The sequence below is a fragment of the Aythya marila genome (assembly GCF_965140915.1).
Source record: "Aythya marila genome assembly, chromosome: 16".
Classification (NCBI taxonomy): domain Eukaryota; kingdom Metazoa; phylum Chordata; class Aves; order Anseriformes; family Anatidae; genus Aythya; species Aythya marila.
In genome coordinates, this window is record NC_139057.1 from 4713504 (window position 1) to 4727344 (window position 13841).

General features: G+C 40.4%; 1 protein-coding gene across 1 annotated transcript; it reads right to left on the reverse strand.

Annotated features, from left to right (window-relative positions):
• Positions 1-524: 524 nt before the first annotated feature.
• On the reverse strand, positions 525-12379 carry CDH26 (cadherin 26). Its single transcript, XM_082773385.1, has 15 exons — positions 12117-12379; positions 10490-10567; positions 10283-10405; positions 9626-9787; positions 8356-8503; positions 7530-7696; positions 7234-7362; positions 6586-6771; positions 6104-6372; positions 5336-5478; positions 4864-5097; positions 3319-3540; positions 3108-3232; positions 1922-2005; positions 525-1193 (listed from the first exon to the last, which is right to left on the reverse strand). The coding sequence occupies exons 1-15, from the start codon at positions 12147-12149 to the stop codon at positions 984-986; spliced, it is 2313 nt and encodes a 770-aa protein (XP_082629511.1). The 5' UTR covers positions 12150-12379; the 3' UTR covers positions 525-983.
• Positions 12380-13841: the final 1462 nt, after the last annotated feature.

The following is a 13841-nucleotide window of genomic DNA, read 5'->3' on the forward strand; positions in this document are numbered from 1 at the left end:
ACAGAAGTGGAACAGAACAGAATAGTGTGACTAATTTCACCTCTTGTTGCATGCATAACTTACCTAATAGCAGCATGCTATCTTCTGAGCTGTTATTTCCTCATTCATGTTTTGTAACACTGTTAGCCATCATGCTGTAACTAACCACGGGCCAGTTGCACACAGACAGGTACAAACCACGCAATTTAAAAGTAACACATTTGTGCAGTCCATGTAGGGAAAATCGATACCATCCTTTCTTTATCATATCATCTGTTTTAGCAGTGATGCCTGAGGAAACCCGTGTATTTCCTTATCATAGTCACTTGTAGCTAATTTAGAGAAGGTTTCTATTTCGATGATAGCCATACCTTGTCCTCCATCAATTTCTTACTACTTATCGTTTACAATGGTGTAATAATACCAAGAGCCACCAGATGCCACCACAAGCACGCAAGCACTCAATAAGTGCCTGTTTTGGGCTAAAAGGCAAGGATGGTGCAGACCTCTCAGGTTATTATGCAGTATACAGTCACTCTAACAGTACAAGTGGGCTTTCTCTTAGATGTTTCAATATCATTTAGGAAGAAAAGATCTTATCATCAAGTCAGACCTGCATGGATAATTTTGGATTTAAAGAGACCATCTACTGGAGAAAGGACTGTATCACTGGCCTAACTGGTAATTGCCTTTGCTGTTCAAGAGTAGTTTAATTCCATATGGAACTTTCACTTGAATTTCCAGCCAAATAGCCCTTCTCATTGTGCAAGTCTGCACAGAATATGACAAAATCACTCCATCATCTCTTCAGAGTAGAGCGTACCTTCCACGTGTGCCATGTTCTTGGCTGCAGGCATGCAAACAGCATAGGCAGGCAGAATAAAAGACAGGTATTCATGGTGCAAATACAGTGCAACACTTTCAAACATCGATGGGGGGGTTCTTTGGAATTTGTCAGCGCTGCTGCCTTTGCAACACCGTAAAGTACTCACAGCCTTTTGAGATTAACTGAATGACGAAAATCGCTTCTGACAGATTTCGTCCAGAGCAGAAAACTTTGGTCCTAGAGTGTTCAAAAAATCTGTGGGCAAGTCGTCACTGCCCATGGAGAGAGAGTGGAAGGAGTTACTTTTCTCCAGTTCTCCTTCCTGTGCATATATGCAAGGTGCATAGCTTGCCCAATAAGGTTCCAGTGCGCTTTGGTCATACAATTTCTAAAGGGAAGAAACAACACAAATCATCATGGAAGCTCCTACTACCCTTCAGGAAATTAAAGGGATTCACAGTATACTGTTATCAAACAGGCAAGCAGGAGGCTACAGTGAACAGTATAGGTTTCTCTCTGATAAAGAACAGTTGAACTGAAGCTCTCAGATGGAAAAGTACGAGAGCCTGATCTTCCCCTGAAGTGACAATGAAGCAGGAAGGAGACTTTAATATGCCTTAGAACAAAGAACTCTAAGTAAATATGACTGCGTGGAGGCATGCAGTCTGGTGCAAGGAAGTGTGGAGAATAGGCCTGTTCAATGACCAGACAGAACATGGCAAGAGAACTAAGATTTCTTTGCTTCCACAGAAATGAAATAGCAGGAAAACAAACTTTAACCCTGGTATGGTCATATAAAGTATTTTAGCCCCACCGCCTAGTCTTGAAATATTCATTCCAGGTGAAAGTCTCCAGCCTTCCAAGAACTGTTGGGTGACCAGGTACATTCAGCGAGAAGTCTAGGAGACATGGCATCTTCAGCAACTAAGAGTCCTGACTGTTCCTCCGTCCAATACATTCCTTTTTTTTTTTTTTTTTTTTTTTTAATAGTAATGCTTTTTAGGTGTGGCCAGACAGAATAGCTGAAGCAATAGCAGCTTTTCAGTTTTGCATGCTTTTTTTCCTATTCTTACAAGCCACCTCAACAAAAGAGGGATTCAACATCTGCTTTCTTACCTGATTCAATATTTTGTCTACTGTCTGTATGATGTTATCGTAGTGTCTTACTTGGACTGTCTTTTGTATAGTGTACAGGCCACTCTGAAAGATAAACACAGTTTCTCAGGTTTCACCAGTGTAAAGTTGCCTACTAACATTTCTTTCAGATACAGATAAATCCAACTGCTTTCTCTCTGTTACATCCATTTCTCTTGTGCTGTCTTCTCTATTAGATTGCAGCTTTTCCTGGTCAGGGACTGTTTCTTCTTCTGCATATGTAAAACACTTCCTGTATATGTGGAGCCACCATGTATGTGCTGTTTGTAATCTCCAGTAGCTAAATATGTTTCTTCCTCTGAATTTAGTGAATTCCTTCTTGCTAGTGCACCAACATGACCTCAGAGCTTTGTAATGTCTACTTGTATAAGTACTTGTAGCTCCGAACTACAGACTAAGCATTGTGGAATTAGATTCTACATACATTAAAAAAAAAAAAAAAAAAAAAAAAAAAATGGTTTTCATTTTCTTTGTCTGCTGTAAAACAGAGGTTATTTTTAGAGTCTCTTGATGAACATTACATACTTATGACCAGAACACATGGCAGTCACTTACTGATGTAGACCAGAATTTCCTTCAGGGATTCTTTGCAACAAAAATAGAGGTCTGTTGCATAAATTAGAGAATGCAGCACAAAAATCTGCAGAACAAATTCAAAAGCCTTCAAAACTTCAAAAGTACATCTTCCAGTTAAAATAAATAAATAAATAAATAACTCTTAAATCCTGTCCACACAGGACAGGATTAGCCAGTATGCTAAGTCAAAGATGTTGACTGGCATGTTTTTGATCAGATGAAGAATGATGGATCCTTTTCACTTATACCAAGAACTAAGTAAAGTTTTACTTAGTTTTATTTTACTTGTTTTATTTACCTGCATATCAATTCAGGTACTGTGAGAAGAATTTTGGAAGAAATTGCACTTCCAAATATTTAGGACAATTACTAATGAAAAGAAGTGTCAGTCTCAAACTGAAAGTTGCTGGGGAAAAAAAAAAGTGTCAACATTTTTTCATATGCTGCTGGAATCTCCAGCAAGTAAAATTTATTTCTAATTTAGCTATATTGCATTATTTTTCCCACTATAATTTATACCAAGCATCATTCTTAGGATTCCAGCCACACGGATGTATGTTTTTGCACTTACATGACACAATGGCTTACTGCTCTCTTCATTATAGTTGATAAAAGTCTGTTCACCTTCTTGAGGTAGAAAAACAGCTTTGCTTTTAGATTGTGGCACATGAAACTGACAAAGTAAAATACTGGAAACTGTTGAAAGAAGAAAGGAAATGATGAAATTTATGTTGCGAACAGATCTGTATGGTTAAGTACAGGTGTCTGGTGAGGCTACTCACCCAATAGTATTAAGAAAGCTGTCAGTATTATTGCAATGGCACCACCTCCAAATCTCACAGCTCCTTGTGGTAAATCTTCACATGCATGCCCATCTGGGCAAAAGCAGAGCCTTATATGCTGATTCTTCCTCGTAGAAAGTCCTCGCCTGTCCCGAATAATGAAGGGCACCACATAGGTACCTTGTGGGAGGCTTCTTAACATAAAAAGTTCCACCGACTCCACTAAAAAGACAAGCAAATTATTTCAAAGAATCACAGAATGGCTGAGGTTGGAAAAGACCTCTAGAAGTCATCTCATCTGCCCTCTGCTCAAGCAGGGATACCAAGAGCAGGTTGCCCAGGGCCAGGTTCAGGTGACTTTTGAAGATCTCCAAGAAGGAAGACTCCACAGCCTCTCTGGGCAACCTGTGCTGGTGCTCCATCACCCACACAGTAAAGTGCTTCCTGATTTTCTGATGAAACCTCATGTATTCTAGTTTGTGCCCATTGCCTCTTGGCCTGGAATTGAGCAGCAATAAAAAGAGTTTGGGGCCCCTATGTACCATCCCTTTACATATTTATAGACATTAATGAGATTCCCCCGAGCCTCCTCTTCTCCAGGCTGAAGAGTCCCAGCTCTCTCGGCCTTTCCTCATAGGAGAAGTGCTTCAGTTCTTTGATCATCTTGGTGGCCCTCCGCTGGACTCTTTCCAGTATGTCCATGTCTCTCTTGTACTGGGGGGCCCAGAACTGGAGACTGTACTCCAGGTGTGCCCTCACCAATGCTGAGTGGTGGGGCACGATCACCTCTCTTGACCTGCTGGCAATACTTTGTGTAATGCATCCAAGAACACTGTTAGCCATCTTAGTGTCAAGGGTATATTGCTGACTCATGTTTAATTTTGTGTTCATCAGGACTTCTAGGTCCCTTTCTACAGAGCTACTTTCCAGTTGAGTAGCTCCCAGCATATACTGGGTTGTTCCCCCTCTCTCCTCCCCCCACAGGTACAGGACTCTGCTGCAGGACCTTCAAAAGTCATGGAAAAAAAGTCTGATGCTCCACAGTGCCTTCTGACAATAAAAGGAAACTCATCTGCAACCCAATTGCAAACAGTTTTTCCACCGTTAATGCATCATGGTGAATAGGGCAAAACCCCATCCTGTTCTATCACCTTGCTGAGCCTTCTGGGCAACGAGGTGTGTCCCAACCTTGCTGCATTCTAGCACAGCTGCACTGACAACCTCTAGAATTCATCAGGAGGTCATTCAAATGCAGAAGTTGTTCCTCAGATGTCTTGTCTCCCTTTCTACAACTGGAGTGTATTGCTTCTGGCCCTGTCCTCAGTAGGGATGAAGAACAATTTTTTGTGTTTGGTGTTTTTTTGTTTGTTTGTTTGTTTTTTCCAAATTGAAGAAACTTTGGATTTTGAATGTTGTTCTTCCATGTCCTTTCAGTCTCCTTGAGACTAACCAGTAACAGACCATAAAGTAAGTGATAGTGAAATAACTAGAGGGGACGTAAGTGACAATAGGCTTCTCATGAAGGGCACAGACAGAAGAACTCACCAAAGTTCCTTCCTAATTTCCAGGTACTCTTCACATCTTCAGAGTCTTCAGCAAGCTCAAATGTAAATGGCCAAGAATGTGAATGGACCAAAGGAGACTTAGCTTTTATAATGAGAGGTCTCATTTCTTTTTTGTCACATACATCTAAAGAAGGATCCACTAACGTTGGCATATGCTCTTTAATGTCAGACAAATAAAGCAGGATGGTGCCAGTACCAGTCTGTGGTGGAGCATCTAGAAAGGAGCAAAAGAAACAGTAAAATACTTATAACTGGATATTGACAAGAGCCATTCTACTGGCAGGAGCTCTGCACCTGGTATCCTAATAGTCACACATGACACAAGTGTTAAACATTGGGGTGTTCTGAATAACCATTCTCCACTTAAATTAGTAGGCTTGCTATCATTTTATATCTAGCATGCACCTCATCTCAAACAGTTGTGCTTGAATATTTTCTGACTGGCTGCTTACCATGACCAATAGCATGGACGATGATGGTGTACAGGCTGTTGTTCACATAAGGGGATTCTTGATCAAACTCTTTTACTACAGTAAGAACTCCAGAATTCTCATCTACACTCAGCCATCCAGCTGGGTCACGGGATAGTTCATATCTTAAAAAGAAAGGAAAAAGTTACAAGGAAGCACATTTCTTTAAGTGAATTTTGAAGAAGAGAATATTTCTGCTGCATCTTTGTTCTTTCGAGCTCTGTAGGTATTTTTATTAGTGATGCTTACTTTTGCTATCTCTGTCACAGGTTGAAGGTTTCTGCATAGCCAATAGTTCCCCATGTAGTACTAATATACCTTGCACAGCCCCATCAAATCCATTCTTAGGGGTTCAGAATGTATCTGTTTCCACATCAGATTATTACCCTTAAAGCCAAACATACCTTAGTCCCTTCTACATCATCAAAATTTGGTAGTCAAAAGTGACATATAAATAATGCAGCCTGTTTTTAGGCAAAACTGTTCTGAAGACAAGAGAAACATTGAGCAACCAAGGACTGACGATGCCTATAAATTTCATCTTACAAAACCAGCTATCTGGATCTGCATCATTATTGGTAGTAAACCTGCACCTCTAACGTGTATCTTTATATAACTGCAAATATGCATGTGTATGTATATATACACATTTGAATATATACCATATAAAACTCAAAAAAAAAAAAAAAAAAAACACTTTATATTCTTAAGCTATTTCTTATTCTGAGAGATGAAAGCATGTCCACTTACCTAATCTTTTTTGGCCCACCATCTGGATATGTAGCAAGGTACTTTCTAAACACTCTTCCAGGCTTCATTTCATCTTCTTTTTGGACAACAAGTATAGGAGGATGAAACTGGGGAACATTTTGCAACTCTGTAACCTTGATATTCACAGTTGTGTTCATGGGTTCTAGGCTTGAGATCATCACAATGCCATTTTCACATGAGAAGAAAGGTTCTTCATTTGCTACAGAAATTATGAGTCTCTTCTCAGAGTCATCTTTATAGCGGAGAGGCTGAAAACCCCAGACAAGAGTCTCATTAGCAATTATGATCTTTGATATGGCAGTCATATTATTTCATATTTTTGTATGCCAGGGACTGAGAGGACAGCCGTGAAACAGTTAAGATGCTAAGCTATTATTCTTATAGTCAGACTGACCATGTAACACATTGCCATGTTGTAGTTCATCTACTACAGTTCCTCTGGTCTGCTCAATAAATATTACCTTGATAACACTCAAAATGCCTTCATTTGTGTCTGGGTCAGTCTCGATGGTGAATTGTTCCTTCTCATTGCCTTTTATTATTGTGTATTTGGCTCTCCAAGCTGGAGTGTAAGGCGAATCTTCATCTTCCACTTGGAGCCATAATGCAGCTGAGTGTTCTCGGCCTTCTGAAATCTGTAGCTGGTACTGGGAGCAGAAAGAAACGAAATAAAGATTATTTCCATTTCCAAGAGAAGTCTGTTAGCTCATTCTGAGACACAGTTCCAACACCAGACCATGTGGAGCTACTTTATGATCTTTATGAAGAATGGATTGTAATCTGGACCTTAGCTTCTCAGATATGTTAGAATAAACTAGTCTGTCACCATTGCTATGCTGTGAGAAAAAAAAAAAACTTCTAGTGCTGTACATGGAAATCTGACAAAGTTTATCACAGTCAGTAGTCAAGTGCTCTCTTACCATCCACATTTTAAAGAGGTACTTCTTCTAGCACTATACCATTATATAAAGTACATTTGCAAGTGCTTTGGCCTGATCCTATAAAGGGTCTGAGGGTTCCTATTTCTACTGCGGAGTGCATTAAGCACTTCACTTGAAGGATGAACTGTATTTAGGAAGGCTAAATAAAGTACTAATGTTTTTCCTTACATTATCCCTAGAAAATACAGGGGGGTGGTTGTTTGCATCTTCAATAGCTACATTCACTGTTGCAGTAGATGACAGCTGGGGAGTTCCTTGGTCATAGGCTTTCACCAGAAGTTTGAAAGTGCTGGCAGTCTGAAAAACAGAAGTAATTTCAAACCTCAGGTCAGAAGCAGTTCACACCTTTTACCAGTCATAGCTACAAAGCTGGATGTGAAACTGCCCCTCTCCTCGTACCCAGTTAACATGTAGTTAATATTGATTAGGCATTAAATTACAAGAAGCTGCCATATGTACATCACCTTATAATTCAGGCATCCAGACAGATGTATTGTTCCTGTGGTAGGATCAATATCAAATGGGAATCCATCTAGAAGGGGCATTTGTGTACTTAGAGAATAGGACACCTGAGAATTAGCAGTGCCACTTTCATCTTTGTCCAAGGCAGTAACTTGGAAAACTGGGTCATCTAGAATGAAGAATCGAGACTTTAATACAAGTGCCTAGTCTTGACATGGAGTTTCTCAGGCCTATCTACACGCTCTTGGACACACAGGTCCTAAGAGCAACTGCAGCTTCTCCTGTGGCTATGGTTATACCCAGAAAGACTCAACTCCACCTCATTTGGGTGGTAAATCTGCCCACAGTATCAATGGACAATAGAAAGGGTTATCGCACTCCTGAATTACTTTGTCAAAAATATTCAGTAGTATTTATGACAGTTCTTGGCCAGCTCCAGAGGAGATAGCACCATGCCCATGTGTCTACATGTCTGTTCTTTGTGAACACAAACAGAGATTAAGTCTTTGTCTGAGCATTTTTCTGTGACATGGTGTGCACACACAGGTTTCAGATCCATGGTTCAGATCGGTCTCCTCTCTCCTCGGCTTACAGGTATGAGCAATTTTCACAGCAGTTTTTCCAGAATGTCTCTGACATTATGCTAATGTACAATCAGACAAGTCAAGCAGGAGGAAGTAGCCCTTCACATGAAATAAGTACTCATAATTTTAGGGACTAAGTAAAACCTATGGAGAAGAATGGATTTGGTAAGTAAAAGAAGGACAAAGGAATTAAGAAAGCATTCATACACAAACCAGTAGTATCCATTGTTTGGGTGGCATTTACCTTCACTGTGGTTCTCCCTTATCATAATGCTGAATTCCTCTTTGGCAAACTCAGGTGCGTTATCATTAACATCTTTTACTTTAATCTTGAAATATAAAGGGCGGTCCAGTGGCTGACCAGTTTCTCTGTGCACAATATCGAAACGTATCTAAATAAATAGTGACACAGTAGCTCATTTAGATATCAGAATAGAACAAGAAACTGAATTTTGAAACATCATCAGTCATATTTAGCTAGCATTTGGCTTTGCATTGCTAAGCCATTTATTCATTTTTCAAAGGTAGTAGATGTATAATGGTCATCCATCACCTTAAACAATACTTTAAAAAAATCAGTTAAAAAAATCTGGATCTGCATTGTTTGAAATAACTGCTTAATGTAAAATATGTAAATACCCTTGAGGCCAAACACAAGAATGATTTCAAAGCTGCTTCCCAACTCTGAAGTATTTAATTGGGTGGTACACTCAGTTTTCTCTAGCTGCATTTCAGTTATAAGTTCTGAAGTCCCCTTTGCTACACTTATTTCTGCTTTAAAACCAAGCAAAAAGTGTCCTGGACCAACCAGATGTCCAGTGAGGGGGAATAAAAGGCTCTCCAAAAGTTGTCTTTTCAGTGTGGAAGTCAGGACTTTGCACTGAGAACAAGGAACTTTAACTATAAAGTGGGTATAATTAATCCACAGAGATGCTTGTATAAATCATCATAGAATAAACAAAAGGAGACCATAACCAATTTTTTTTCCAAGAAGAAAACAAACCCACACTCACATATTTCATTCATACACTTATCACATTTCTTTTGTCACACTTACTGCTTATGACCAGTTTCCTGCTTTTTAAGTAGGAACATATGCTTATGCATGTAAAGTTACTGTAATAGGACTTGGCAGCTCCTTCCTTTTGTAATGCTTAACTTTTTAGTTCCATTATCTTGATTAGGAGTTTGGAGGTTTAAAAAACTGCTGTAACACACTTTGAATTTCAGGACAAACTTTTCATTTGTAGGATATAGCCAAGGTCAAGTAAGAAAAATGATAGAACAGAAGTATACTGATACTTGAAATCCAAATATGTCATGACAGTATATAATCAGTAGTACGGTGGAAGTTCCCTATAGGTCTCTGCTGAGACAATTATCTTTGCAGGTTTCAAATAAGAAAATACACCCTTAAAATTCTTATTGGTCTGCCTCATTTCTTTGAAGCATTTGGCCATGAGAAAGCAGTTAATATTTGCAAAGAGTTTTAGGTATTCTTTAAAGTATATTACCTGAAAAGATGGAGTCTTTTCTCTGTCAATGGTACGATGTACATACACATGTCCGTTTTCATCATCTTCTATAGAAAACAATCCAATCTCTGGAGATTCATCTACCCCAGGTCCACTAATTAAATATTTTACTGATTTATTAAATGACCTGTTACTGAACAGCTTTTGAAAAGAGAAACAGCACAATGCAGTGTGAATAGGGAAGACAGAACAGAAGTAAAAAAGCTTTAGACCAACTATCTTCCTACCCACTTTGTCTTTGCAGATAAGGCCATTGTGTAGGCTTGTTCTCAGCCAACTCAACAGTTTTCTGGGTTGCAGCATCACTACTCTCTGCACAATGTGCAGGTACACAGCTCTGTACAATGACTCATACCTCTCCCACCCTATAGTCTCTTCTTTCCTTTGAGTATGCCTAGAGCCTCCCATAAAAAGAAGAAATCTCTCTTCTACACCACACAATCCTACCCACTACTCTGTTTAAATAAGCCAATTTTGAACAAAGTTTTTTTTTGTTTTGTTTTGTTTTAAAAAATAAAGCTGTTAAATACACAGTTCTTACCCTCTCCTGCTTTTGGTATTTTATAGAAAAATCTGTGCTGGTGAGTACCTTACTGTGAGGTTCAAGGTAAACTTCTACTAAAAGGTTGGTTGTACCTGTCCAGCATATTTTGGGAATGGTCCTTTCTCCTCCTCTGTAACATCGATGGTGGTGATAACCCATGTCCTTTTTGTACGCCGTAAAGGACGTAGGCTGTCTAATTGATAAGAATCTATCAGCTGTTGGATAAATAAGTGTATTTAGTGTCATAGTTTACATACTAACAGTTTTGTATCTGTTATTAAATTGTATTGACTACAAACCTGAGTATTCTTCTTTTGGACAGCTCGTCTTAAACTGAAATTTTCAATGTCATGAGAAAAACTGTTGGTGGCAGTAACCTTATTAAAAAGAGAGGTCATTGTGAGAAGTATGGTTAGCTAGAAACCATTGTTATGTTGCCTAGGAGGACTTGTGCTTCATAGAAACACATTGATTCGGTTTTGACAGTATTGTATTAAGTTGTAGCTGAATCTAGAAACCTGTAGAGATTCTACAAATATAGTCCATCTCATTCCAAATCAATTGGCTTTAGAGCTTGGATACTAATTTCTCCGGTCAGGTGGTGCCGGTTCCAGAAATACACAAACACTGCATCTAACACTATGGTACTATCCCTACGGATTTTCTCAAATCAAGTAGCTCAGTTTTCAAAATATTCACCTCTGTCTCTGTCTGTCTCACGCTCCTTTAGACGTTGTCTGGTATCCACTCAACATAAACCTATTAGTGGTGAAAGTTAAGCCTGGGGAGTATTTCAGGTTCTCAAAGACTGTTATGTTACTCTAAGTGTCCCAAATATAGCTGATCTACCAGAAGATGAACACTGGACCAAAGTCTCCAATCCATTTGAGAGAAATAAATTGAGAGTGGGGACTATACCCTAATTGGCTGAATTTGCCTTTTTCTAAGCACAAGCTTCCTGCACAGGCTTCAAACACCTGCACAGGCTTCAAACACTGCTTTCAGTTTAAAATTTCCACCACAAGGGAGTATGACAGTACTCAACTTACACTGTCATCATTAGCGCACGGGTAACTTGTATACCTTCCTTTCGGCTCTTGCTGCTTTTACAGGAAAGCTTGTTTGGATTTTTTTACGACCCATCAGATGACTACAGCATCATATAAGATAGGAAACCAAGCTCTTACTGGCTCAACTCAGGCAAAGGTCAGGCCTTTACCTCCTGACCTGTTTCTGAAAAAACAATATACTGATAAGGTCATCATGGTTATTAACTTGCCAAGCAATGAGGTTTCACAAGTGAAGCCTTTGAGCTATTCTATAAAACTGTTGTATGATCTGGAGAAAACCTCCGTGGTGTGGAAACAGCAAGCAAGGCTTTAACCTGGCTCTTGCAGAGCACATTCATTAGCTTGGGGGCAGGTTCCTATCTGCCAGACTTGGTTAATTTGGTCTGTACCAGACCCCCCCAGCCAACCTGCTTTCCTATTTGTCTATGTGTAGCTACTGTTAATTATATTGGAGCTTCCGTTATGTATTTTATGGCTTCCACACTCTTCCACACGCACCCGTTGTACAGCAATGGCTCTGGCCAGATGTGGAGTTGCTGCCAGAAATACAAATCAAGTTCAGGCCCACAAACCCCCCAGAAACACTTATGGAAATGCCACAGAATTACTGCAGGGGATCGTTAACCCAGCAGGATCAACAACAGGCACCGGCACGCTGTGCCAGGCATGGAAGGCCCCATATCCTCACCAGGAGGACTGAAAGCTGAAACCCCCTTCACAGGAGCCCTGAGCCCGAGTCTAGGGTCAAGGCAGCATCATCCCCTCCCTGGGGGCACTGCAGCAGGGCCCAGCATAGCAGAGGGACCCCCAGGACCCCAGGGGCAGCACAGCACCCTCATCCCCATGCAGCACCTACCTGCAGGAGAAGCAGCACAGCGAGGAGATCCATGGGGCACGTAGTGGGATGGAGGGAGCAACACGTTCCTGTGGCTCTGCCAGCCCAGCCCAGGCGTGACAGGAGTCAGTGGGCCCACTCTGGTCCTCAGGCACCCCTGGTGAGCTCCGGCTCAGTGCTGGAGTGTAACCCACAGCCGGGCTTCCCGGCAGGTGCTGACTGCACCCTGTTGATGGGCTCCCCACCTTCCGTCAGGTTCGGTGCCCCCAGACGCTGTTTCCTACCTCAGACTGCACCTTATTGGTACAGGAAAAGCCTGTTGTTTAGGAATGTCCTCAGAGCATCTGTTCTCAGCAGAACAGAGAGAGTTTCCCCAAAAAGCTGTCTGAAATTCGGGGATGAGAAGGCAGCGCAATGAATCCCAGCTTGTGTTCTGCCCAGCTGAGCGCGAGCACGCAAGGCTGCTTGGTTCTTTGACGTGCCAGGCTAGAGGGCATAAACCAGGCTGTTGGCACGCTGCAGTGGAGTTATTCCTTCCTAGGAAGTTCATTACAGTATCTTATTACAGAGAAATAAAAAAGAAACCAAAACACTGAATAGCTGTGGTGGCTTTATTGACAATCATATAGCTTGTGTTGATAATTACTTGGAATCATCATTTCCTACTAACTTCACCGTTTGCAAAAGTCCAAGCATGTGACTGTAATGGGAGCATGCTATTACCCACACTTGCGATAGTTCAGCACCCCAAGTTGTATTTATCTGCCATGCTTAGGAGTGCTATTGTATTACTTCAGACTTTGAACCAAAAGTTTACTTGAAAGCTGATACAACCATTACTGTCTTGTTAAACTCAAAAGCCATTAAGCAAGTTTGAACTTGTATGCCTGAAGCTGACTTCACACCCAGCTTACAAAAATACATTTTAAATAAAACTACATACAGAAGCAGGAAATGAAAAATAAAGTCTTGTAAAATCATGTAAAAAAAAAAGACTGAGTGGCAGACAGTATGGGAAAGGTCCTGGCTCCTATGAAAATAATAGGCACTTTCCATTCCATGTCAGCATTGTTTTTACTGGGGACTTCTTTGGAACTGGAAAATTTAAGGTTGCCAAAGTTGTGAAAGGAAGACAGGGAAGAACTGATCTTCTGCTAGGAGAAGAAAAGCAATAGATCATGTCAATTAGGCCACAATATTTTAAATCAAAGTGAAATTTACTGTTAACAGGATAAAAAGTAAAGCTTAAATAGCAGCACAGGGTAGGAAGATTTAGACATTAAGAAAACCTCCATAGCAAGAATGTTGAAACACTGGAGAAGGTCACCTAGACAGCACTTGCAACACAAGTATGTGGCTGAGACCCCACTTGTGCAAGCATCTACCTACATGTGTTTGCTGTGCACTGGATCATGATCTAAGTGTCCTAGAGATTAGAACAGAGAATGTGAAGCACTTTGATCGCTGCGTTAAAAAAAAAAGAGTATGATGAATTATGAAAATTGAGTATGATATTTAAGGCTAAAATGATGCCTTAACACAGCCATTACAGAAGTGACTGCCATGTGGAGCAGAAATAATCATGTATCTTTTAGCCAGGTAGCTTGGCCATCAGCAGCAATACAGCTGAGATATCACTGAGCTAAGAGCCTTTGTCGTAGTAATGTTTTAAAAGAAAATTCAAAAGTGCCATCTTGTGGATGATGAAAAGAATACAACTAAGAAACAAGTAAGCAGCATTTCACT

What these genes read in the sequence shown, in the direction of transcription:
- CDH26 (XM_082773385.1), bottom strand. Translation starts at nt 12,149, where the DNA reads ATGGATCTCCTCGCTGTGCTGCTTCTCCTGCAG. An exon ending in TCCAAAAGAAGAATACTCAG is followed by an intron (nt 10,406 to 10,489) that starts GTTTGTAGTCAA and finishes TTTATCCAACAG; the next exon opens with CTGATAGATTCTTATCAATT. An exon ending in GCAGTAAGCCATTGTGTCAT is followed by an intron (nt 2,006 to 3,107) that starts GTAAGTGCAAAA and finishes TTTATCTTTCAG; the next exon opens with AGTGGCCTGTACACTATACA.